Raw genomic sequence first — 24,896 nt, 5'->3', positions numbered from 1 at the left:
GAAAAAAAAAAAAAAAAAAAAAAAAAAAAAAAACAATGATAGCCAAGCTGGGTTCGCTAGAACTCAGGGGAAGAAAAGGACAGACCTATGGAGTGCATAAAGGTGGAAGAAGTCACGATGAGAGAAAGAAAAAAACCTCTCTGACTGTTTCGAGCCCTGGCTGCTTCCAGGCTGGAGCTACTGAGTGCACAGAGCAGGAACTGGCAAAAGCCATAGCTGTGCCCTTTAGATGGAGTTACTTGGAGGCAGCAGGGGAGAAGAAGGCCTTGGTGGCCCCCAGACCAGCAAGACCACTAATAGGGTTCCCATAGACCTACATAGGAGAAAGGAGCCACACAACTGAAAAAAAGGATCCACTCTGAGGCCAGTGAGTCACTGCAAGGTACCAGCATAGAGCCCATCCCATGGGAAGTGTCTGCAGCATGGGAGGTGGGGGAGATGAGCCCACTGGGAGAACACTGGGACACAGCAAGGAAAGCTGATTTACACCCCAGTCAGCATAAGACCACTCAGAGGTGACTGGTCAGGAATACAGAATTGCATGGGGTGCTGTTTGATGAAAAGACTCAGGCCCAGACCAGTGTTTCTACACAACCCAGGTGCACTGGATCTCACTAAACCAGGAAGTACCTATAAAGTCAACCATTAAAACCTGAGCTACATAAAAAGCCTTCCCCAGGGAATTAACAGCAAAGCAGCAATTTAGCTCAACCACAGAGCTCAAGTACTAGTCCCCACAGGAAGTTCCCCCACTTTAGAAGTAAGCAAAAGACAACAAGTTAGTTTCAGCACAGAGTTTAAGTGGTGCGAACAGTATATAATCCAACACAGAACTGAAAGAAAAAACAGAGTACCCACAAACAGAGACAAAGTTTGATATTAATTAGTAAAGGTCCCGTTTCACCAAAGAACACCTATAACACCTCGAAGGACCAGAAGTCCTCTGGGCTACCAAAGGGGGGACAACCAGGCACACCACCAGTGTCACGGGACCTACTTAGGGTCTGGAGGAGTGGAGCCAGGAACCATATGCTGTGCCCACAACCAGGCACACCTCCAGCACCATGGGGCCTGCCCATGGCCCAAAGGTATGGATCCTGGGACCAGAGCCTCCACCCACTACCAGGCACACTCCCAACACCACAGGTCCCGCCTGGTGTCCTGAGGTATGGAGCCAAAGTCTTGACCCCCTTCCAAAATCAGGCACACCACAAGTGCTGCAGAGCCCACCCAGGGTCCTGAGGTATGGATCCATGGATCGGGATGCCCAAAACATCCCTTCCATGTGGATGGCCTACCATAGCCACCACAATAACCACAGCTCCTGTGAAAGCAGCTAGACACCACAACCACCATGCAGATGGTCTGCCAGCTATTGGAGTGCACTGACACAGGAGAGTCACCCACAGAGACCGAAGAAAAGAATAGAATGTCTCTCTCCACAAAGCTCATTCCAGAGTGACAGAAGCAGTATCTGCTCTATGATAATATTGGAGGACCTGAACACACCTCTCAGCATTGGATAGATCACTGAGGCAACAAATCAACAGAGTAACCATTACTCTTTCAAAAGGAAAGAAGAAATCTAGGGTAATCAGAGCAGGGAGAGGGGAAAGAGTTGGGATGGGGAGAGATTGGACAAGGGGCATAAAGAATAAGTATGATTTGTAACAATATATATGCCAGTAATCTTGATTTGATCAACATGTCAGTGTTGAACCCCCAAAATATGTATAATCAATTATGACTCAATAAAAATTAAAAAAAAAAAAAAGAAAGTTTGGGGTTGGTTTTTTACAGCAGCTTGTGCCACTAATAAAACTAATTAAGGTATACAGTAGCAAATTTTTAAAAATAGCCTTTGTACATGCCAGCAATTAAAAAAATGAGATAATTTAACAAAAAAATATCATTTATGATAGCAAGTGAGATATCTAGAAATAAATCTAACAAAGATGTGTAAGAACTTTTATACTAAGAAAATGCACAAGATACTAGTGAAGGTCATAAAGAAAAACTAACAGACAAATAGGTCATGTTAGTGGATAGCAAGACTCAATGCTATAAAATTATATAATTTTGCGTAAATTAGTCTATAACATCAATGTGAATTCCTGTTAGAGTCCAAAAAGAATTTCTTTAAAGGAAATACTCAGCGTCATTACAAAATTCATTTGAGAGTAAAAGTTCCAGACAGTTCAAACAAAGAACACTGAGATATGTTCTACTACATACCAAAACTTACCTGCAAAACAGTAAATAAAACAGTAATGAACTAACACAGCAATAACTAATAGGTAAATGGAAAACTATACAGAGCCTAGAAACAACTCAAGCACATATGGGACCCTTATTATACTACGTGGTACTTATAACTGACTTTCCACATGGAAAAACTAAAATAAAAGACTTTCTGGTTGGGCCTGAATGTCGCCTGCATGTGTCGGATTGTTCACTGGGAGGAGAAGGGGAGGAAGAGGGTACTTACTGTTGGAAACCTCCAGTCAAGATGGCAGAACAGATGGTCCCCAGTGTCACGCTCTCCCACAAATCAACCAATTTACAACTATAAAAAAGCAACACAGCCAAGCCGGGGCTGCTAGAGCACAGGGGAAGTGGAAGAAAGACCTATGGAGTGCATGAAGGTGGGAGAAGCCACGACGAGAGAAAGAAAAAACCACTCCTCCTGTTTGGAATCCTGGCCACTTCCAGGCTGGAGCTGCTGAGTGCATGGAGCAGGAGCTGGCAAAAGCCACAGCTGTGCCCTTTGAATGGAGTTGCTTGGAGGTGGCAGGGGAGAAAAGGGCCTTGGTGTCCCCCAGGCCAGCAAGACCACTAACAAGGCTCCCATGGACACACATAGGAGCAAGGGACCACAACAACTGAAAGAAAGGAGCCACTCAGAGGCTGGTGAGTCATCTCAAGGGACCAGAGCACGGCCTGTCCCATGGAAGTGTTTGGAGCATGGGTGGTGGAGGAAACAAGCCCACCATGGGAACACTAGGGCACAGCAAGAACAGCTGATCTGCCCCCCAATCAGCATAGGACCACTCAGAGGAGACTAGTCAGGAATATAGAATTGCATAGGGTACAGCTTGATGAAAAGACTCAAGCCTGGACACCAGAGTTTCTACACAACCCAGGTGCACCAGATCTAACTAGACCCAGAAGTACCTATAAAGTTAACCATTAAAACCTGAGATGCACAAAGACTTCCCTAGAGAATCAGCAGAAAAGCAGCAATTTAGCTCAACCACAAAGCTCAAGTACTGGTTCCCACAGGAAGTTCCCCCATTTTAGAAGTAAGCAAAGGACAGCAGCAATTTAGCTCAACCACAAAGCTCAAGTACTGGTTCCCACAGGAAGTTCCCCCATTTTAGAAGTAAGCAAAGGACAACAAATTAGTTCCAGCACAGAGTTTAGGTGGTGGGAACAGCAAATAATGCAACACAGAACTGAAAGAAAAAACAAAGTACCCACAAAGAAAGACAAAGTTTGATATTAACTAGTAAAGGTCTCATTTCACCAGTGAATACCTATAACACCTAAAAGGACAGGAAGTACCCTGTGCTACCAAGCCAGAAAGTGGGGAGGGCCGGGGGCCTCAGCCACACCCCCAACCAGTTCCGAGGGTGGGGGCTAAGGGTCTCAGCCACACACCCCTGACACACGCAATCACCCCAGCAACAACCACTGAACTGCCTCAAGAAGTGCCCCAAGCTCTCCTAAGCTGGGGCAGCTGGGGACTGAGGGCCTTGGCCACGTCCCCCAACATGCACAACCAGCCCAACGATGACCACTGAGCCACCACAGGAAGTGCCCTGGGCTCTCCCTATCTGGACTGGTGGGGAGCCAAGGGTCTTGGCCACATCCCCCCGATATGTGCAATCAGCCCAGCAACGACCACTGAGCCACCTCAGGAAGTGCCCTGGTTTACCGAGCTAGGGTGGTGGGGAGTGATGGCTTTTGCCACACCCCCCTGACATCTGCACCCAGCCCAGCAATGACCAAGCCACTGCTGGAAGCCCCCTGGTCTCCCCTGTGTGAATGAGGGGGGTGCCACAGGCCTCAATCCTGCCCCTCCTCCTTCTTCCATTCCATTTCCTCCCCTTTCCCCTCTCCCCTCCCTCGCAACTGCTCTGCAACATCTTCATAGAATGTTAAAAAAATAATATTAATAAAATTAAATAAATAAAAGACTTTCCTCAAGCCAAACATTTCAGATATATTCAAACCCTACACATGAAAACAAAACTTTAAGACATATATAAAGAACTCTATTAAAATGTTATCTCTTCCAGGATGCTTTATGAAAAGATGTACCCCACTCACACTGGCTGTTTATGTTTACAATCATCCATAGAACCCTATGCTTTGCTCTATAATACAATCCTTTTTCACAATACATTGTGTGTATATAAGTCTGTGAGTTCCCTAAAGGTAGGGAACACATCACCTCAATAAATATTTTATCCACAGTCCCTAGCACAGTTTTGGAGCATATAGTTAGTAAGTCCACGAACAAGGTAGAAATAGTTTTAAATGCTCTAAAAAACAAAATGAAACAAAACAAAACAAAGAGCTAAGTGACACAGGGACAAAAGTTGACTGAGAAGATTTAGGCAGGTTTCTTTATATGCAACGTGATTTGGTGTGAGCTGTAAGAAAAGGGTGGACCTTAAAAGGTGAAGTTACAGAAGAAACATTTAAGAGAGAAGAACAGTTTCAGCAAAAGCATGAAGAAAGGAAAATACAAGGTAAGTTTGAATATTAGATATTTCTGGAGAATGGAGACAAGAAATATAAAAGGATATAAGCAAGAAATGTATCTAGGGAGAAAATTATGGAGATTCTGAAGGCTTCTAAAACCAAGTGCAATGTAATTAGATTAATATTCCTAAAGAAAGCAGGAAACTTATTTCCATTGAGCAACCTGTGTATTTGAAAGGTCACTGTATTAGTCCATTTTTGTTGCTTACAACAAAATACCTAGAACTGGATAATTTATAAAGAAAATAAAATGTACTATTTACAGTTTCTGAGGCTGGGAAGTCCCTTGGTGGTGGCGACAGTGACAGCAGAATATAACATTGTGAAAATGGCAGAGCAGAGAGAGACTAACTTCCTCATTCGCTCTCTCTTTAATAGCCTTCAGAACCACGCCCATGACCTCCATTTTTAATCCATTCACTGTGCACGGTCCTACAATCTAATCACCTCTTCAAGGCCCTGACTTTCAATTACTGCAGGATTCCCACCCTCTTAACACTGTCACAGTGGGGGTCAAGTTTGGGGGGGACACTCAATCCATGGCAGGCAGCATAGTACTTTTATCCAGTTCATATTTGATTCTGTGTTGTGAAATTATACTACTCCCCCCAAAGATGAAAAAAGGAAATAAATTAATATTTCTAATATGTGCCTTTTACTGAAAAAAAAAAAAAAGTAGTGACAATGAATAGAGATCTTGATTCTTTTTTTAAAACGATGCAAAATAATATCCATACATATATCTGAATCAATCATACTTTTTCTGAGAGAAGAGAACTATCCTATTTTAACCATCTCTCACCCTTTTCATAATTTTAATCCCCAACTCCAGGTTTTGAACTCTGTATAAAAGTAAACACTGAGGATTAGAAAGGTTTTACTAATAAGCTAAGAAAATATACAAAAAATATGAACAAGCGAAGACAGTAAGACAAAAACAAGAAATACTGAAAGAAAAGGAAGTTACGGAGGGTAGATGTAGCCAAAGACAAAGAAAGCAAAGCCAAGGGGGCCACAATATATCTGCAGATACTTTGAGCTAGATAAATAACACTAAACACAATGCCAGAGCCCTGAATAGGCAGATGCATTCTTGTAGTTTTTCTCCAGATGTGTACACTCCACCTGTGAAACTCAAACTTAATTTCAAGATCAAGCGTGTTTGCCATCCTTGCTAACTAGTAACCACCTTGCTCTAAAAAGTAACAGAAAAATTTCTAACCAGAAAAATGCATGGTTATAAACGTTATGAACGCACTGAGGAGAAATAACTTCACTCTGTATGGAAAATTATACCAATGTTGATGGGGTGTTATAAGAATGTCATTCTGTGGGGAAAAAAAAAAAGGCAAAGAAGAGAAAGAATGAGGTTTTCACATGCACTGCAACGTTAGCTTCCGCTAAAAACATGCTCATCCGTTTTCCTTCTGAGAATGGCTTATGTGTAAAATTGACAAGTAAATCACAAATATTTTCCACAGCAACTGTTCCTCACCAAATAAGCATCTTTTACTTAATTTCCTAAAATCTTAAACCAGAGAAAAAACATGAACTCTGGGTCTATACAATGCCCAATCTGTCCTGAAGATCTGACTTGGAGGAAGGACGAACAGTATAGAGGCTTTTAAAAACCATCAGTTTTTGGCTACATATCCTCTTAGAATATTTACTTGCTTTCACTTTGAGGATAAAATATTCAATATAATTCAAAAAACATTTACTGAATGACAATTATGTGTTAGGCATTATGCTTGTTTCTGGGGATTCAAGATAAGCAACAATTCTGAATGTCAAGCATGTGGAGGAAGATAATAAAAGCCTGCAAATAAATGACTACAGTACGAGGTAATAAATCCTATAGAAACACAGATAAAATAGAAAAATAACTATCATTTTGTAAAGTATTTTGTGCAGGACTTTACAAACGATAGTTAATTTTCTATTAACTATTAACTAATTATTTTCTATTAACTATTACTATTTTTATTATTAATATAATTAATTATATTAATAATTTTCTATTAACTATTAATTATTTTCACATAAATACTTTTTATGTTTATCATTGAGTTATTTTCATTTTATTAATGGTATCTTTTAAGAACAGCTTTTAATTCTCATGTCCAATTTACTAATTTTTCTTTTATGGTTAGTGTATGTCATGTACTAAGAAATTTTTGCTTACCCCAAGTTTCTTATCTTCTCAAAGATATATTTAGGGTAATTCTGGTCTCATAAGCTTAATTGGAAAGTATTTTCACTTTCTCTATTTTATGGAGGAGTTTCTCTCAGATTGGTATCATTTCTTGCTTACACATTTGGTAGAATTCAACAGTAAAGCCATTTGGGCTTGGAGTTTTCCTTGCAAGAATGTTTTTGGTTATAAATTAAATTTCTTTGATAGAGGTCTGCTCGTTTTTCTATTCCTTCTTGAGCCAGTTATTATAGGTTGCATTTTTCAAGGAATTTGTGCATTGTATTTAATTTATAGAATTTATTGGCATAAAGTTGCTCAAAATATTCTCATTTTTAAAAATGTCTTTAGAATCTGGAGTGATATTCCCTCTTCTAATCCAGGTACTGGTAATTCATGTGTATTCCTATTCCCTTGATCAGTCTTGCTCGGGATCCACAGTTTTATTAATTCTTTGAAAAAACATGGTTGATTTTGTGAATTTTCTGTGTTGTTTATCTGTGTTAGTCCATTTCTGCTGCTTTTAACAGAAAACCTGAAGCTGGGTAATTTATGAAGAAATTGCATATATTTCTTACAGTTTTGGAGGCTGTGAAGTCCACAGTCCAGGGGCACATCTGGTGAGGCAACCATGGCAACCATGGTGTCACACTGCGAGAACTGGCTGAGCAAGGGATAGCTAAACTTCTTGCTCTCCTGATAAAGCCATCAGAACCACACTCATTACTCTATAAACGGATCAATTCATTCCCAAGGGCACAGTCCTCACAATCTAATCACCTCTTATAGGCCCCACCTTTCAACCACCATCAGATTTCCCACCCTTTCAGTGCTGTTACAATGGGGGTCAAGCTTCAATGAGTTTTAGGGGACATTAAACCCACATCAGTCTGTTTTCTATTTCTTTGATTTCTGCTATATTTATTATTTCCTTATTTCTATTTACTATGGTTTAATTTGCTTCTTTTTCTAGTTTCTTAGTGGAGAAATCGATTACTAGACTTAAGCTTTTCTTCTTTTCGACACAGGCATTCAAAGGCATAAATTTCACTCTAAGCACTACTTGAGCTGCATAATACAAAATTTCACCTTTGAATTTTCCTTTTCCTTCGGTTCAAAATAATTTCTCATATTCCTTATGACTTTTTCTCTGAATCATTATTATTAACTTCTAACTTAATTCCATAGCGGTTAGAGAACAATTCTGACATATTTCAGTTTTCTGAAATTTACTGAGACTTACTTTTACGGCCCAGCATTTGGCCTGTATTAGTGAGTTTTTCCATATGTTCACTAATATTAAAACATATATTGTTCAGTTCTTAGATATCGTGTTCTAAAATGTTAAATAAATAAGTTACAGTCTTCAGATCTTCAATGTTTTTACTGTTTTTTTGTTGTTTGTTTACTAATTCCATCAATTTCTTTCTTTCTTTTTTTTTTTTTTTGTCTTTTTTGTCTTTTTCCGGGTCCGGCAATGGATCGCAACCCTCAGTGTTGCCCCCGTACCTGACCGGGGACCGGCAACGGGATTGCAACCCTCGGTGTTGCTCCCGCGCATCGCCCAGCCAGTGAGCGGGAACCGGTCTGTATGTGGGATCCGAACCCTCGGGCGGGAGTGCCGCCGCGCTTCCCAAGCGGCGCACCATCCAGTGCGCCACCGGGCCGGCCCCTAATTCCATCAATTTCTGAGAAATAGAGGTTAAAATCTCCAGTGATGACCGATGACTATAGATTTGTCTATTTTTCCTTTGTAGTTCTGTCAGTTTGTCCTTCATGAATTTTGAATTAGGTGCATACACATCAAGGATTATTACGCCTTTCTGATGAAGTGTCCCCTTTATCATTATACTGTGTCCTTCTATACCTCTGGGAACACTCTTCATCTGAAGTCTCCTTTGTCTGGTAATAATATAACTATACTTAGGATTACTATTTCATATGATGACTGCTTCCAAGGTCTACTTTTTTCCATTCTTTAATTTCAGTCTATCTGTGTTTATCACAGTGTAGGTCCTGTAGACAGCATATAGTCTGCCCTTGCTTCTTTTTTAAAAACGTCCTAATAATCTCTGTCCTTTGATTGGAATATTTAGTCCATTTCACTTTTATATAAATTTGACAGGGTTGAATTTATGTGTCTTATAAATTTGTTGCTCCTGTTCTTTCTTCCTCTATTATTCCTTTTCTGCCTTTTTCTTCTGGGTAAATAAATCTTTTTAGCATTACGTTTTATTTCCTCCACTGGCTATTCAGACTTTTATTTTTGTTGTTATTTTGGCAACTGCTCTAACAATATGCATCTTTTTTCTTTTTCTTTTTTTTTTTTACTTCCAGCCTTAACATCAGTTTTTTTTTTTTAATTGAAACACAGTTGATTATACATATTTGTGGGGTACAAGTTGAATATTGATACCTGAGTATAAAATGTGACGATCAAATCAGGATAATTAGTATACCCATCATTATAAAACATAATCAGTCTTTGTGTCCATTAACCAATTTCTCGCTAACCCCTTACCCCTTTCCCATCTCTAATAACCACAGATCTGTTCTCTCTTTATGAAAGTTCAACTTATTATTGTGATTGTTGTTTCTTTCTTTCAGGAGTGAAGCCATCCAGTCCTGGCCTGCTGAATACAGCTTCAATCTTGTTGCTCATTATTGGTCTGTTCGGGTTTCCTATTTCTTCTTGGTTTAGTTTTGGTAGTTTCTTTGTGTCCAGAAATTTATCCACTTCTAACAGGTTTTCAAATTTTGTAGGTGTATAGTTGTTCATAATAGTCTCTAACGATTCTTTGTATTTCTGTGGTATCGGTTGTAATGTCTCCTTTTTTGTTTCTGATTCTTGTTCTTTGGGTCTTCTCTCTTTTTTCAGTTAGTCTAGGTAATGGTTTGTCTATTTAGTTCATCTCAAAAAACCAAATTTTTGTTTCGTTGATCCTTTGTAATGTTTTTAGACTCTTTTTCATTTAGTTTTGCTCTGATCTGACATATTTCTTTCTGTCTACTAATTTTGGGATTGGATTGTTCTTGTTCTTTTGGTTCTTTAAGGTGTAATGTTATGTTGTTTATCTGAAGTCTTTCTACTCTCTTGACATAAATGTTTATTGCAATAAACTTCTCTTTCACTACTGCTTTTGCAGTATCCCATAGATTTTGGTATGATGTGTCTATTTTCATTAGTTTCAAGAAATTTTCTGATTTCCTGTTTAATTTCATCCTTGATCCATTAGTTGTTCATGAGCATGTTGTTTAATTTCCATGTACTTGTATAGTTTCCCAAGTTTTGCTTGTTAGTGTTTCCAGTTTTAATCCATTGTGGTCTGAAAAGATACTGGAAATAATTTCAATTTTTAAGAAATTTGCTGAGACTTGATTTGTGACCTAACATGTGGCCTACCCTGGCCTTCTCATCATGTACTGATGAGAAAAATGTATATTCTGTTGTTGTTCAATAAAATGTTCTGTAGACGTCTGCCAAGTCCAATTAGTCTATAGTGTAGTTTAATCTTGTGTTTCTTTGTTGATTTATTGCCTAGATGATCTGTCCAGCACTGAGAGGGGGTGTTCATGCTGATATGAGTGACACTGGGTTGGATCTTCGAGGTCATGGGCAAGATCTCAAGCTGTTGGGAGAAGCACCTAAATACTCTGTTGCTCCTTGGCTGAGGTGGGTGATCCTGAGCAGCATCACTGGCACCCCAGCTAGTGTCCTGTGACCTTGATAGGTGCTCTGGGGTGATCTGAAGGTCCTCAGCTTAAATGGACAACCTGTGTGGGGTTCCTGGGGGGTGGGATTAGTTACTTAGGCTTTGAGGGGAATAATGGGGTGCTAGACAGCCCCTCCACTGGAGTGGGTGACTCTATGGTGTCACTGGGTATCTGGGCAGAGCCCTGTACCCTAATGGAAGGCACTGAGGAACTTTGTAGCTTCGCTGTTGAAGTAGACAATAGTGAGTGGGATCATTCAATTTGTGTGGATCCCTGTACCCTCAGGAGAAACACTGGGATGGTCCAAAGTATCACTGTTGAAATGGGGCACTCTGGGTGAGATGTTAGCAGTTTCAGGTGGGATCCTTCACTCCCAAAAGGGAAGCTGGGGCAGTCCAGAGCAGTTCAGCTGCAGTGGCCACTCTGAGTGAGGATGCTGTGGCTGTGGACAGGCCCCTGTGACCCTAGGACTGTTACTGGGACACTCTGGATCTCCTCAGTTGGGGTGGGCTGCCCCACGTGAGGTTGCTGGGCCTGTGGATGGGCTGCTGTTACCCCAAGAGAGATGCCATATCCCTCTGAAGCCCCTTGCTGGGGTGAGCAGTCCTGGGCAGGCTCACTGGTGCTACAGGTGTTTGTGCCTGAGAGAGGTGCACCAGTCCTCTACTACCTCTTCATGGCTGCACAAATTGCAAGGGCACCTCAACAAAGAAGGTTGGGTTGCCAGCAGTGGCTAGATGCCAGATTAGGCAGTTTTCTGACTCTCTAAAGTGTGCACACCAACCCCCTGTGTCCTGAGGGTGGCACCCTTGCTGCACTGGACCTCCTGTTCCCAGGCTCAGGATGCAGCATGGAATTGGGTGTAGGCAACCCCGTTCAATAATGTGGCCACAGGGGAGTGAAACTGCTGCCAGGGCCAGACTGGTATGGTCTCAGGTGTTGGGGCTGATCTCAAATCTGTGACCACTGCAGAAGCTCAGGGCCTGGGGGATGGGCACAATTTAGTGCATGTCCCTCCCCAGGTCAATTCAGTTGCATGTGCCACCAGGAGTTCCCAGCATAGGCACATGGCCACAGTGGTTGCCCCTGAAAGAGGCATGTGGGTTCTTCTCCCCTTCCTCCTGGCTATAAGCACTGTATGGTGGGCATCCTGCTAATATAGACAAGGTCACCAGCCATGGACACTGGACCTGAATAAGCTGCTTTCTGGGTCTGAAGGGTGCACACACTGACCCCCTCCATTCTGAGGGTGGCACCTTAACTGCACTGGACTATCTGTTCCCAGGCACAGGGCCGAAGCCAAATCTAGGGTGTCGGGACAGATCCAGGTCCAAAGTTTGCCATAGCAGTATGAGACCTGGGAGGGGGTGAGGGCAGCTCTGCATGAGTCCCTCCCCAAGCCAGTGTAGCAATACATGCCCACAGCAGTTCCCACCATCAAGTACATGGCTGCAAGCACAGTGCAGATTAACCTATGAGCTGGGTCACCAGTTTGCTCACCTTCCTGTGGTCAGAAACTGCTCTGGGTTGGTGGTAGGCAGTAGCCAACAATTTTTCCATTCTGTTTATGACTATCCTGAGTTTCTGCACTCACCAATATCTCCAGTGCTCCCTCGATGTGTTCCTGCTCCCTCATTTGTTTTTCTCATCCAAATGTAGCTGTGCAGTGGATGTGTTCTCCATCTTTGTGGGAGAGATGAGCACTGTCTCCTTCTAGTCAGCCATCTTGCTCCACCTCCCCCCCTACATATGCATCTTAACTTATCAAATCTATTTAGATTAGAAATTGTACCACTTCGGGCTGGCCCGGTGGCGCACTGCTACAGTGCGCCGCTTGGGAAGTGCGGCGGCGCTCCCGCCGAGGGTTCGGATCCCACATACAGACCAGCCGCTCACTGGCTGAGCGAGGTGCGGGAGCAACACCGAGGGTTGTGATCCCGTTGCCGGTCCCGGTCCAGTACGGGCACGACACTGAGGGTTGCGATCCGTTGCTGGTCACGAAAAAAGACAAAAAGAAAAAAAAAAAAAAAGAAATTGTACCACTTCACATCTGGCACTTCATATTTTCTGCTTCACAAATGTAACCACCTTATAACAATATAATTCTACCCCTGTGCTCTAACCAACTGAGCTAACCAGTCACCTTAATTTTTTTCAGTACTTTAAAAGAAGTTCCATTCTCTTTGGACCTCCAATGTTTTTTATAAGAACTCAGCTATCAAAGTTTCCCTTTATACACTATGTCGTTTTTCTCTGCTTTTGTTTTTTCCTTTATGTTTTATCCCCAGCAATCAGATAATGATGTGTCTAGTTGTGGTTTTCTTTGTATTTATCCTGCTTGGTTTCACTGAGTTTCTGGAATCTGTAAATCAAAGATTTATGTTTTTAAATCAAGTTAGAAAAATATTTTGGCCATTATTTTTCACATTTTTTTCCTGCCCTGTTCTCATTCTTTTATCTTTCTAGTGTTCCAGTTACCTATATGTTAGTTCATTTCATATTGTCCTACATGTCACTGAGGCTCTGTCCATTTTGTAAAAATCCTTTCTCTCCCCATTCTTTCCATGAAATAATTTCTATTCATGTGTTTTAAAGCTCAATGGCTGTTTCTTTTGACAGCTCTAAGTTGCCATAAAGACCATCTAGTAAATTTTTCATCTTTTTCAGTTCTCAAATTCCCATTTTTTAATTGTCCTTTCTCTGCTGACATGTCCTATCTGTTCCATCATCAAGACAACATTTTCCTTTATTTCTTTAAAGTATATTTATAAGACTGCATTTAAAGTGTTTTCTGTTAAATAAAATATTAGAACTTCTCTGAGGTGATTTCTACTACATGCTTCTTTTCTTCACTACAGGTCATATGTTACCATTTCTTTGCATGTCTGGTAATTTTAAAAAGTTCAATAAAAGATATAGCAAACAATATGCTATAAAGACTATGGGTTCTATTCGCTTCTTCTGAAGGGCAATGATTTCTATTCTTGATGTTATTCAGTTAATAGTTAACTTCTTGAACCTGTGTAGTCTTGAATTTATCTTTATAGGCTGATCTTTTGAAAAGTCAGGGTATTTGCCAGGCCTCCTATCTTGGTGGAACTCATCTCCAAATACTGTCTATCTTGTAGACTTTCTTGGGATTTACGTTTTGTTAGCCTGAGTCTACAGTAGGTCTTATATTAGGTCATGGTCCCTACTCCTAAAACCTAGCTTTTCTGTTATCTCAGCTGATAACTGGGGTGTTAACAAGGATTTCTCCATTCTGGCTGAGTTGGAACTCTAAATTCCCCAGCACTGCTCTACCTCTCCTGTCACAATTCCATTCTTAACCCTGTAGCACCATCTCATCTCTGGCAAGCCTTGGGTAGTCTTATCTAGTGAATGTGCAGCCTAGTGCTCAGCCAAGAATTCATGGACATCTGGCCCCCAACTTCTCAGTATGCTGTTTATATATGAGTTATTTACCTGATTTACTCAGGGCATTTACACTTACAGAATCAAGGGACCTCAGAAGGTTATCTAGTCAAACAACTTCATAATTTTTAAATCCATAGCTATCTTAAGAGAGTTAGGGAACCCTTTCATTTCTGAATCAGAACTACAAACCTGAAAAGTTATGTGGTTTCTCCAGCTGCAAATAAGAAGGTACAAATTGGATTTTTAGTTATAAGTATCATGCTTTGCAAATATACAGCCTTACCAATTTCAAAGTGTTTTCATTACATTATCTCACTTGATCCTTACAACCACCTCATCTTGTGGGTCTAAGTATTATTATCCCTGTTTTATAGGTAAGCAAACTGGATCAAAATATAAGCACACTCTGCTGTATAGAGCATCTTATAATACTCTTTCCCTCCGTATCTTCTAATAGGAAAAGCTTATGATTAAATGGATGGATTACTACTTTTTATATCTATAGCTTGAGGGAAGTTTTACCTACTTGCAGAGTAAGTTGCTACCTATATGGTGCTCTCTGAGAAATACTGAAAAAGGATGGTTCTGAAAGTAAAAAGATTAAAACAAACAAACAAAAGAACTCCCTTATTGGTACATAACAGATTTTCTCGAAATGGGTATTGCAATTAGGTTAAGAATTAGGTTACCTACCTGCAACAGTTAACTTTTAACTGATTCAGAGAGACAGAGAAAGAGAGATAAATAAGTAAATTAATTAATTAACTAAACAAACAAACAAACAAACAAATAAATAAGGAAGCAGTAGGACAGTAATCCTACTTACTTCCCCTAGGGCAAAAGAGGATGATAGATATTCTTAATTTCATCCCTGCACAGGTGAGGACATTTTTGCACACAGACCAAATATTAACAGATGAAGAGAAAGAATTTTAAGAGCTGAAACACAGAAGGACTTTGTGGGACCTTTATCTGAAAAGTTCAGTTACTTACTTGCTACTTAGAGACTACTCCAGCCATTTAAGACTTTTTACATAAAAAAAGATGATTAGAAAGGATATTTTTATTTATTTTATTTTAAAGAATGTGGTTTCTTTTTTTTGGAAGTTACATCTTACCCCAAAAGGCTAAAATGTAAAAGGCTTAATGGGAAAATAAAGGCAAAAAACATTTATGGTTATTTGTAATTGATTTCAATTCGGGTCACATGAAAGTAAAAAAAAACTTGAGGAAAGCATTTAGTCTTAGACTCATGTCTCATCTTACAGGAGCTGAGCATCACTGTCAAACTTTAGGGGCATGAAAAGATAAGGAATTTCAATAATTACTATATATAATAAACCAGTTTCCACTACTGTTTTGTAACAACTCAGAGCCGTAATCAAACTATTACTTCTGAGGAGGCAAAAATGCTACAAACAGTCCAGATCATAGATTCCATAAGATGGGGAGTATAAAAGAGATGGATATCAGGGTAGAAAAAATAGGGGCAGAATCAGAGAGTTAACCAAGACTAGGAGGAAGTCCCAAGAGATAGTTGATTGCAGATATAAATTTTGCTTTACTATTTTAACAGTCCTACCAATACTATTTGTTTATAGCTATACAGTTTGGCATATTTTGTTTTCTTTTCCAATTCAAGTGTAGAAAATATTTATATTAATTTATGTGGACTTCCTACAGAATATTTCAATTTTGATTTTCCTCCCTATATTATTACTAGGACATAATTTGTATAACTATTTACAATTTTGTGGTTAATTTGGAAGACTATGTCCTAAATTCCCAAATGAGATTTTTTTTTAATGTCAGCAACCCTACAAAAATTTTTTTAATGAAATACTATAGGATATCAGAAGACAAAATAATTTTAAATACAGGGGCTAGCAGGTTAGCTCAATTGGTAGAGTGCAGCCTTATAATACAAAAGTCAAGGATTCAGATCCCTGCACTGGCCAGCTGCCAAAAACAAAAACACCAAAAATAAAATACAGTCTCATTTTAGTTGTTTAAGGGATAATAGATTAATCATTTAATTATACTATTTCAAATAGCATGAACATTTTCTGATAGCTATTTTCTACAGCACTCAATTCCAAGCATATTTTACTTTTCTGTACTAAAAGGAAAGGATTTTTTAAATGTCAGAATTCAGATAATAGTACTGGGCTCTTTTTAGGTACATTTGAAAATTTATTTTCTGTTTGTGGGAAGTTCAACCTTTCCTCAGCCACATAGCACCTCATGAGTATGTACTTTAACCCACAGAGGTTCGGATTTCTCTGCCAGCTTTATTTATCTCAAGAGAAGACCACTCTTCTAAACATGTGTCCATCTATCAGTTCACTGGATTCTAATGTTTTTCATTTTTCATCTGGGTGTTGACTTTATCTTTTAAATCACAATTCTTTCTTTATTTTTAAGCTCCCAATCAATGTAGTGATTTGTTTAATTCCTACTAGTTGGTTTCATTCTTTGAATGACTTACAATTAACTGCCTAAAAATTCATATTATAAAACCAAATGATTACGTTAAAAACTTTCCATGACACCTGCCTATCTGTAAGATAAGACACGAGAGCAAAAGAAAAAAAAAGGCTATTAAATGCAGACCCACAGGCAGAGAATAAACAAGAAAGAGTGCATCTAGTATGTGCAATTAACAATAACATTTGAGGGCCGGCCCGTGGCTCACTCGGGAGAGTGCGGTGCTGATAACAACCAAGGCCACGGGTTCAGATCCCTATATAGGGATGGCCGGTTGGCTCACTAGCTGAGCATGGTGTTGACAACACCAAGCCAAGGGATGAGATCCCCTTACTGGTCATCTTTTTAAAAAAAAAAAAAACACACAAAAAAACAATAACAATGACACAATGGCTCAGGGTAGAAAATGCTACCAGTGGATATGGATATGGACTGGATATGGGACACTATTTATCAAATACCTCTGGATTCTCAAAGAAACTAAAGGGCTCTTACACCCCTTCCCTGAACAAATCAGTTCTTAGGGCAGTCAAATTCACAGCTTGATAAATTTTATCAAAAATGCAAAATGATGTATTTTATGCTTTATTCTGAATGCTAATACAGGGTAGAACTGCAGGAGGAGTGTGAACGCAGGGCAGTAGAGAACGAACCAGCTCATCTAGAATTCTTAATAGTGAACCTCATGACCTCAACTGATACTTAAAATTTATTCCAGTTATTACAGTTGTTATTTTATTATTTTTCCACCCACTCTTTTTCATCCTTTCTTTCTTAAGGGAAAGAGGTTAACACAGAAGTGGAATAAAAAAAATAATAGCTAACAAAACCACAGCACAAGGAAAAGAAGAACCACACTGTAGGATCTGCCAATAAAAATGTTCCTTCTCTTTGGATCCCTGTACCGGCCAGCTGCCAAAAAAAAAATGTTCCTACTCTTTAGGACTGGCTAAACCAACTCAAATGTTTCTAATGTACCACTGGCAGTCTACCAAGCAAACAGTTTTACTTCTCCCCAAACTCACGGCCACCATTTATCTGTAACAGATGTTCAAAAATTATAATCATAAATGCTAGGGATGTAAAAGAACTATTAGGTCATTTCCTTGCATTGAGGTCAGGATTATTCCAGAAAACTATACTATTCTATAGTATAGTTTTTTGAAGAATTTTCTTTTTTTTTTTTTTTTTTGTCTTTTTGTCTTTTTTCCGTGTCCGGCAATGGATCGCAACCCTCAGTGTTGCCCCCGTACCGGACCGGGGACCGGCGACCGGCAACGGGATTGCAACCCTCGGTGCTGCTCCCGCGCCTCGCTCAGCCAGTGAGCAGGAACCGGTCCGTATGTGGGATCCGAACCCTCGGGTGGGAGCGCCGCCGCGCTTCCCAAGCGGCGCACTATCCAGTGCGCCATCGGGCTGGCCCTTTTGAAGAATTTTCTACGCAAATGGGAAGTCTTTCCTCAGGGAAGACTATCTCTTATTCTAGATCCAGTCACATATATACATATATCAGTCTCTTTGCACACTGCATTCCCCTCATAATTCTTCTACATTTCAAATTTTGCTTCTTCAATTATCTATAATCTAAACCTTTAAAATATGTTGGGTCCTGCAATGGCTACAGTGTAATAAATCTGGTTGTCATCGTCAACAGCCACAGGTAGGATATTGCCTTTCTCCTCTTAAATTTTTCTTCAATAATTTTCTGTTTTACTACAAATCATCACCAGGAAACACTTACAGCAAACTAATAATATGTAACTATTAAGTATCTTCTGTGCCAGGCACTGTTCTCAATTCCATATATTAATAATTTCTTATTTAATTCTCATAAAAACTCTTAGGAAGTAGAAACAATTATTATTGCCATTTTAAAAATGAGAAGACTCAGGCATAGAGAAGTTTATAACTTGCTGAGTTCATACAGCTAATAAATGGCAGAGTCAGAATTCAGATTCAAGCTCTTTTATCGTAAGCATCATGCTCTTACTAGTTATCATAAGTAATTGGAGGCACACTGTCATGCTCCCTTGGAGGGAGTACATCTCCTTACAAATTAACAACAGAATAAAGTAAATTCTGAGCAAATTTTTAGAAACGGAAAAACCCCAGCCAAGCTGGACAGACTATCAGAACTTTTTCAAAACATGGAGAGGAAGAGTCCCCAACACAGCAGAAGAAAGACTATTCCCTAGTGAAAAGGAATTGAAAGTTTACTATATCAGAACCCTGTAATAAGTCATTTATAGGCCGGCCCGGTGGCACACTGGATAGTGCGCTGCTTGGGAAGCGTGGCGGTGCTCCCGCCCGAGGGTTTGGATCCCACATACAGACCGGTTCCCGCTCACTGGCTGAGCGAGGCGCGGGAGCAACGCCGAGGGTTGCGATCCCGTTGCCGGTCCCCGGTCCGGTACGGGGGCAACACTGAGGGTTGCGATCCATTGCCGGACACGGAAAAAGACAAAAAGACAAAAAAAAAAAAAAAAGTCATTTATAGTAATTACATGTAGGTTAATTGCATAGTTTTTAGTAGAGATTCTACGAATCATTACTTTATATTTGTATGCCAAACTTTAAAAATCCACATTTTAAAAAAAGTATAAAAGTTATATGGATTGAATTGTGTTCCCCAAGTTTTATGTATTAGAAGCTTGATTCCGCACTGTGAACTGTTAAGAGGGTGAGAAATCCTATTATGATAATTGAAAGGCAGGGCCTTGAAGAGGTGATTAAGTTGAGGGTTTAATGGTGGTCATGGACATGGTTTGGAGGGCTTTCAAAGGAGAGCACACAAAAAGCTCTCTCTGCTCTGCCAATTCGCCATGTGATACCCTAGAGTCACTGTAGTCACTACCAGGACAAAGCCCTCATCACATGTGTTCCCTGGACTTCGGACTTCCCAGCCTCTGAAAGTGTAAGCAATAAATTCCATTTTCTTCATAAGTTACCCAGTTCCAGGTACTTTGTTATAAGCAACAGAAACGGACTAATACAAGGGGTTTCAAATAACTGATCTAGATGGAAAGAACAGAGCAACTGTTGCTCCCCATCATGAACCCTGTGGGTTGGTCTACAGGGCAATGCAAACAGAGAAGACCTACTAGGAACCACCATTTTCTCAATGGAATATTTAGAGACAGGATTAGGCCTAAAGCACTGAGATAATTTATTAATATGAAGGTATTAGACAAGCATCTTACTAAGATATGAAAATGAAAGACAACAAGGGGAAATTCAAGTGGGAATTAAACCAAGGACTGTTGTAAAAACTTTGAGATGGTACAATCTGCATGACAGAAAACTTGTGGAAAATCCGACGAAGAACATGGAGATGCCACAGTAATATATCCTGAGCAACTGAAGAAGATGATTTAAGAAACAAATGAACAATAGAGACAGAGAGAAAGAAAGAAAGAAACAACAAGCACAGTAATACGATGAACTTTTAGAAAATTAGAGGTGGAGAAGGGGAAGGGAGAGGGCCTGAGAGAGGAGAGCGGAAGGGGGGCTAATGAAGAATTGGTCAGCGGACACAAAGAATGATTGCACATTGCAAGGATGAATAAGCTAACTATACTGATCTAACCAGCACACACTGTACACAATTATTGAAAATCAACACTGTACCTGACATGTATGTCTAACAATAAATTAAATGAATGAATGAATAAGAAACTGGCCATCCCTCGGAGCCAGATTTTAATACTTTATTTCTAGAACTTTTATTTAATGTTTGTTTTCTGAATTTCTACATTGCTTATACGTGTGCATTTCTTTATATCTTTTAACTATCCCATGCCTTATTGTGTGAGTGCTTGTCTTACAAATAACAATTTTGCTAATCACAGTATTTTCCAGAAATGTAATTTCCCACCTGGGTTGGTAAGGGAAGTCCATGATAAAGTTCAGTTTGACAGTAACCTCCACCCCCCCAAAAAAAATCACACACAATTCTCTTTTCATTCAAGTATTCTTAAAACAAATTCCTTCATAACATCTCAAAGTCCTAATGATAAAGGAAAATTCCTACACCAATATACCACAACTTTGCTATAAATAGCTTTTGAACTGAGTTTAAAAGATCCGACAAGTAAAATCATATATTGGTGCTCAGAGAAATCAAATAACATATGTACTGTTGCTTGAACAAGGCATGCTTCTCCGTGCGAATATCATTACATGATACCTTGTTTTCCCCTACACCATATCCATCCTCCCTCCATTTTCTTAATGACTTTGGGACCTGACTTTATTTTCTTCTCAACTCTAGTTCCCATCATGTTCTAGGAATGGTTCTCAAATCTAGTGATTCTCCTCACATCTAATGATTCTACTCTTTACTGCTGAAGAATTACCTCTTCTACTCCACCTCCAAAATATCAAGCTTTGTATTTTGCCATCGGTAACAAAAAGTTATTCTACACCTCTTTCACTAATTTGGTCCTAACAAGCATATCTGCAAACTCTTTTCTCACGATGACTACTCAGAACCTAACCTCTCCCTATCCTCCCAGCATATTGATCTATTTCCGGCTTCACTTACTCATTACATCCATAATGCCCTTCTGAAATGTTAGAATCTCTTAATCTTGCACTGGGGCCTAACAACCTACAAGCACAGGTAACACCCCAACATTTGCATCCTCAAATCTCGGGCTGCTATCACAATATCACAATAAGTATGCCCCATGAAAACTCATGCTGAGGCATCATGGCAAGATCCTATCATACGCTATTTATTATTCAGGTATTCAAAATTTACTGATAGTTCAAAGTAGCAGAAAAGAAGAGGTGATGGCAGCTTAAAGCACTAATTGGGTTGAAAAGTTTGTTTATTTAGGCCAGAGAGAGACTGTATATTTATGCAAAGAAGAAGGAACTAACAGAAGAATTACATGAGAGAAAATTGATAGAGAAAGATTAGAGAGGAGGGGACCAGTGCTTAAAATCTGTGACAGAGATAAGAAGCTGACTTATGAAGGTGAAAGAATATTTCCTTTGAGATAGAAGAGAAGACAACAAAAGTACAGATGTAACAAAGGTAACTGAGGAATCCCAAGATAGACTTGGTTTTAGTAAAATGAGAGGAGGGCCTTTCTGTAAGGGTTAAGTTTGGGAACGGTAAATGAGCCAGTACTATTGAATTTTCAAAAGAGACATACGTGTTCTAAACAAAAGGTCACAGAGAAGAAGACGAATCACCTATTATGGGCTAGCAGATGTACACATGTTTCATCACAGATTATAATCTCAGGAATCCACAAACGTGGGGCAAGTAGGAAAATGATGTACAGCAAAGTTTTGTTAAAAGTGACAATTTTGTAAAAGTTGACTTCCACTGTGGCAAAATGTCAATTGTTTTATCTGGGGAACAGGTAAAAGGGGCTTCATAATACTATTCTCTCTACTTTTGTGAACCTTTAAAAATGTTTTTAAAAATTTCCTAGTCATCATTTGACCTCAGAACCAACCATCATCTTTCCCAGTAAGCTCACCAATTTGCCTGAACTTTCCAGAAGATTTTAGGAATTTCAGAGAGGCAATTAGACACAGATACACATGCTAGAGGACTTTAAAATTAATTGAAGAGGAGGCAAAAACAATTCTAGGATTTCCTCCACATTAGATCCAATGTATTCTAGAGAGAGAGAAATACAAGTTAAATACATTAAAATTAGGCTAAGCGTATATGTAGTAATAAACAGAGCCACAAGATGAAAGCAATGAAGAAAAATATTTCTACTAAGCATATGTTTGAAGAATAAGATTGCAAACACTTACTTCATCTCCAGAACTTCCTCTAAGTGTTTCCTTCTCTCTGCCCGAAGATTGGTCAAATGAGTTTCCTTTTCTGCCAGAGACTGTTGGGTGGAGGACAGCTTTGCTTTCATGGACTCTAGTTCCTGCTTTACTTTCTCCATGGCCATCAATAACTCCTCCACCTACAATAAATATGGAAAGGAGAAAAGCAGAACATCTTAATCAATTAAAGTAAGAGGAACTGGTCAACAGGCAACTCCTGGGTCCACAAAATTGAAGATATACAAGAACACATAAAAAATTCTGTAGTCTTTCTAGATCAGACATATATATCAGAAGATATAGAAGATAATGACATCCCTACAGTATAATTCTTTTCAATATAGGTCGGAAAGAACTTAATTTTCTTTTTGATACATGCAAGAGTATATAAGTAATCTGTTCAAGAAGTAACACTCTGCCATAGACAATCTTTTCTAAGGAAGTTCCTTATAAAATAGTCCAGAAATTTCCATAGAAGTACCAATAAATTACAAATAAAAATATAAAGGAAAAATCATAATAAATATTAATAGAAGATTTTTAGAAAACAAAATACATAACTTGCCTAATAACAGATTCAGGATACACATACACTAAAATTTTCTCGTTGAAATTTTTCCTTATGAAAAATTTCTTAAACAGCTAGAATTTAAGCATAATTCCTTGCTCTAAAGCCAGGTAAGTAGGAGTAGGTTTTTTTTTTTTTTTTGAAGGAAGACAAGAAGAAAAAAATATATATATGACCAGTTGAAAGGAGACAGAATGCTTTAAGGCGACCTTGAGAAAAAAGCCTTAGAGAGACAGACCTGAAAACAAACAAAAAACCACTCAAGAGACAAAGACTAAGTTATTACTTTATCAGTCATTTCCACTTACTCTGGGTGGTTACCCAATCAAAATTTTTAAATAAACATGTTCATTTTAATTCAGAAGCCAAAAGTATGTTGACGAAAACATTATCACCCAAAAGTAACCTCAACCATGTAAGCGAACAGTCAACTGCACCAATCACCAGAGTTTATGTCACATTGCTGTTTGCCAAGAAATAATCTTGGTGACAACAAATCTTTTCAGAGGGAGAGGTAGGGCACCCTCTCCTACATGAAATGAATTTGCGTGATACTGAAACTGAGAGCAGTCTGGAGACAAAACTACAGTGCAACTTGGGCCCAGACCCCTGGACATTAGCACCTCATTACCTAGCCAAACTCTCCATGCTGACTGGTAACAGCCACTAAACACTGATGGTAAGGAGATACATTTAGTTTTTTGCACCTGAATTATTTCATCTCTTCAGAAATGATCAAATAAATGTCCTCAGCTAACAGAATCCTCACAGTCCCTGTTGCCCTGAGAATATATTGTTATGCAGATCTCCTCAGATATGTATTCACATATCTGCAAGCTTTACATGAACATATTCCACTGTCTGGCCTTCTGACAACTGCCAATAAGAATGATTCCATCTTAGTTTAACTTATGTAAATCTTATCTAAAATTGGGCAGAAATGATACACCAAAGTATGTTCTTATAACACAAAATCTGTAATGGATAAGCACCACTAGATACACTTTAGACCATGAAGTGGAGGACACGTCCATCTTTTCTGAACTTATCTTAAACAGATCTCAAAAAATCTCCCTTCCATCCTGTCTCTCACCACCCCAGGCAACCAATGGTATCCGTTTATTACATAACTTGCAGAGATATTTTACACACATACAAGCAAGCAGGTATAAATAACCTACCCCTCCTTTTCTACAAAAAAGAGAAGCTCACTCTATGCGTGCTTTTACGCATCTAAACTTTTTTGCATACTTTTTATTGAAATACCACATAAATACACAAATAATAAACAGATGGCTTAAAGAATTTTCTCCAAATGAACATGCCTATGTAAATGGCACACATATCAATAAACAGAATATTACCAGAAACTGCCTTCATATCCCCTTTCCAGATAAAGGATAATCATTATTCTTTTAACACTCTAGATTAGTTTTATCTGTTTGTTTTAACTTAATACAAACAGAATTTTTTACTGTGTAATATCTATGAGATTCATCCAGATTGTTGAGTATGATTATAGTTCTGTAATTCTCATAACTGTATGATATTCCACTGGATGAAAATACCAAAATTTATTTAATGCACTTTTGATAAAGAGAAGTTTTAAATTTTAATAGAGTTTAATCTTTTTTTTCCTTTATATTTCTTCTATGTTCAGAGCTTTTTATATACTGAATAAGATTTTATTTACAACAAGGTCTTGAGGATATTCTTCTATCCTTTCTTTTTTTTCTTTTTTTTTTTTGTCTTTTTTCGTGTCCAGCAACGGATCGCAACCCTCAGTGTCGCGCCCGGACCGGAGAGCTTTTTATATACTGAATAAGATTTTATTTACAACAAGGTCTTGAGGATATTCTTCTATCCTTTCTTTTTTTTCTTTTTTTTTTTGTCTTTTTTCGTGTCCAGCAACGGATCGCAACCCTCAGTGTCGCGCCCGGACCG

The 24,896-nt window shown here is 39.0% G+C and overlaps 1 protein-coding gene across 1 annotated transcript in view; it reads right to left on the bottom strand.

The window, feature by feature from the left end:
- Nucleotides 1-24,896, bottom strand: part of LOC103598565 (ELKS/Rab6-interacting/CAST family member 1-like) — a gene marked incomplete at its 3' end in the record, with an annotated part of 256,924 nt that overhangs the window by 89,876 nt on the left and 142,152 nt on the right. Inside the window, exon 9 of the mRNA XM_008582571.1 lies at nucleotides 22,364-22,524. Coding sequence (XP_008580793.1) covers nucleotides 22,364-22,524 — 161 coding nt within the window. The remainder of the gene's footprint in view (nucleotides 1-22,363; nucleotides 22,525-24,896) is intronic.

Source organism: Galeopterus variegatus, unplaced genomic scaffold, assembly GCF_000696425.1.
Source record: "Galeopterus variegatus unplaced genomic scaffold, G_variegatus-3.0.2 Scaffold2670, whole genome shotgun sequence".
Lineage (NCBI taxonomy): Eukaryota > Metazoa > Chordata > Mammalia > Dermoptera > Cynocephalidae > Galeopterus > Galeopterus variegatus.
Note: the sequence above shows the minus strand (reverse complement) of the source record. Positions and strands in the feature narration are given on the sequence as shown.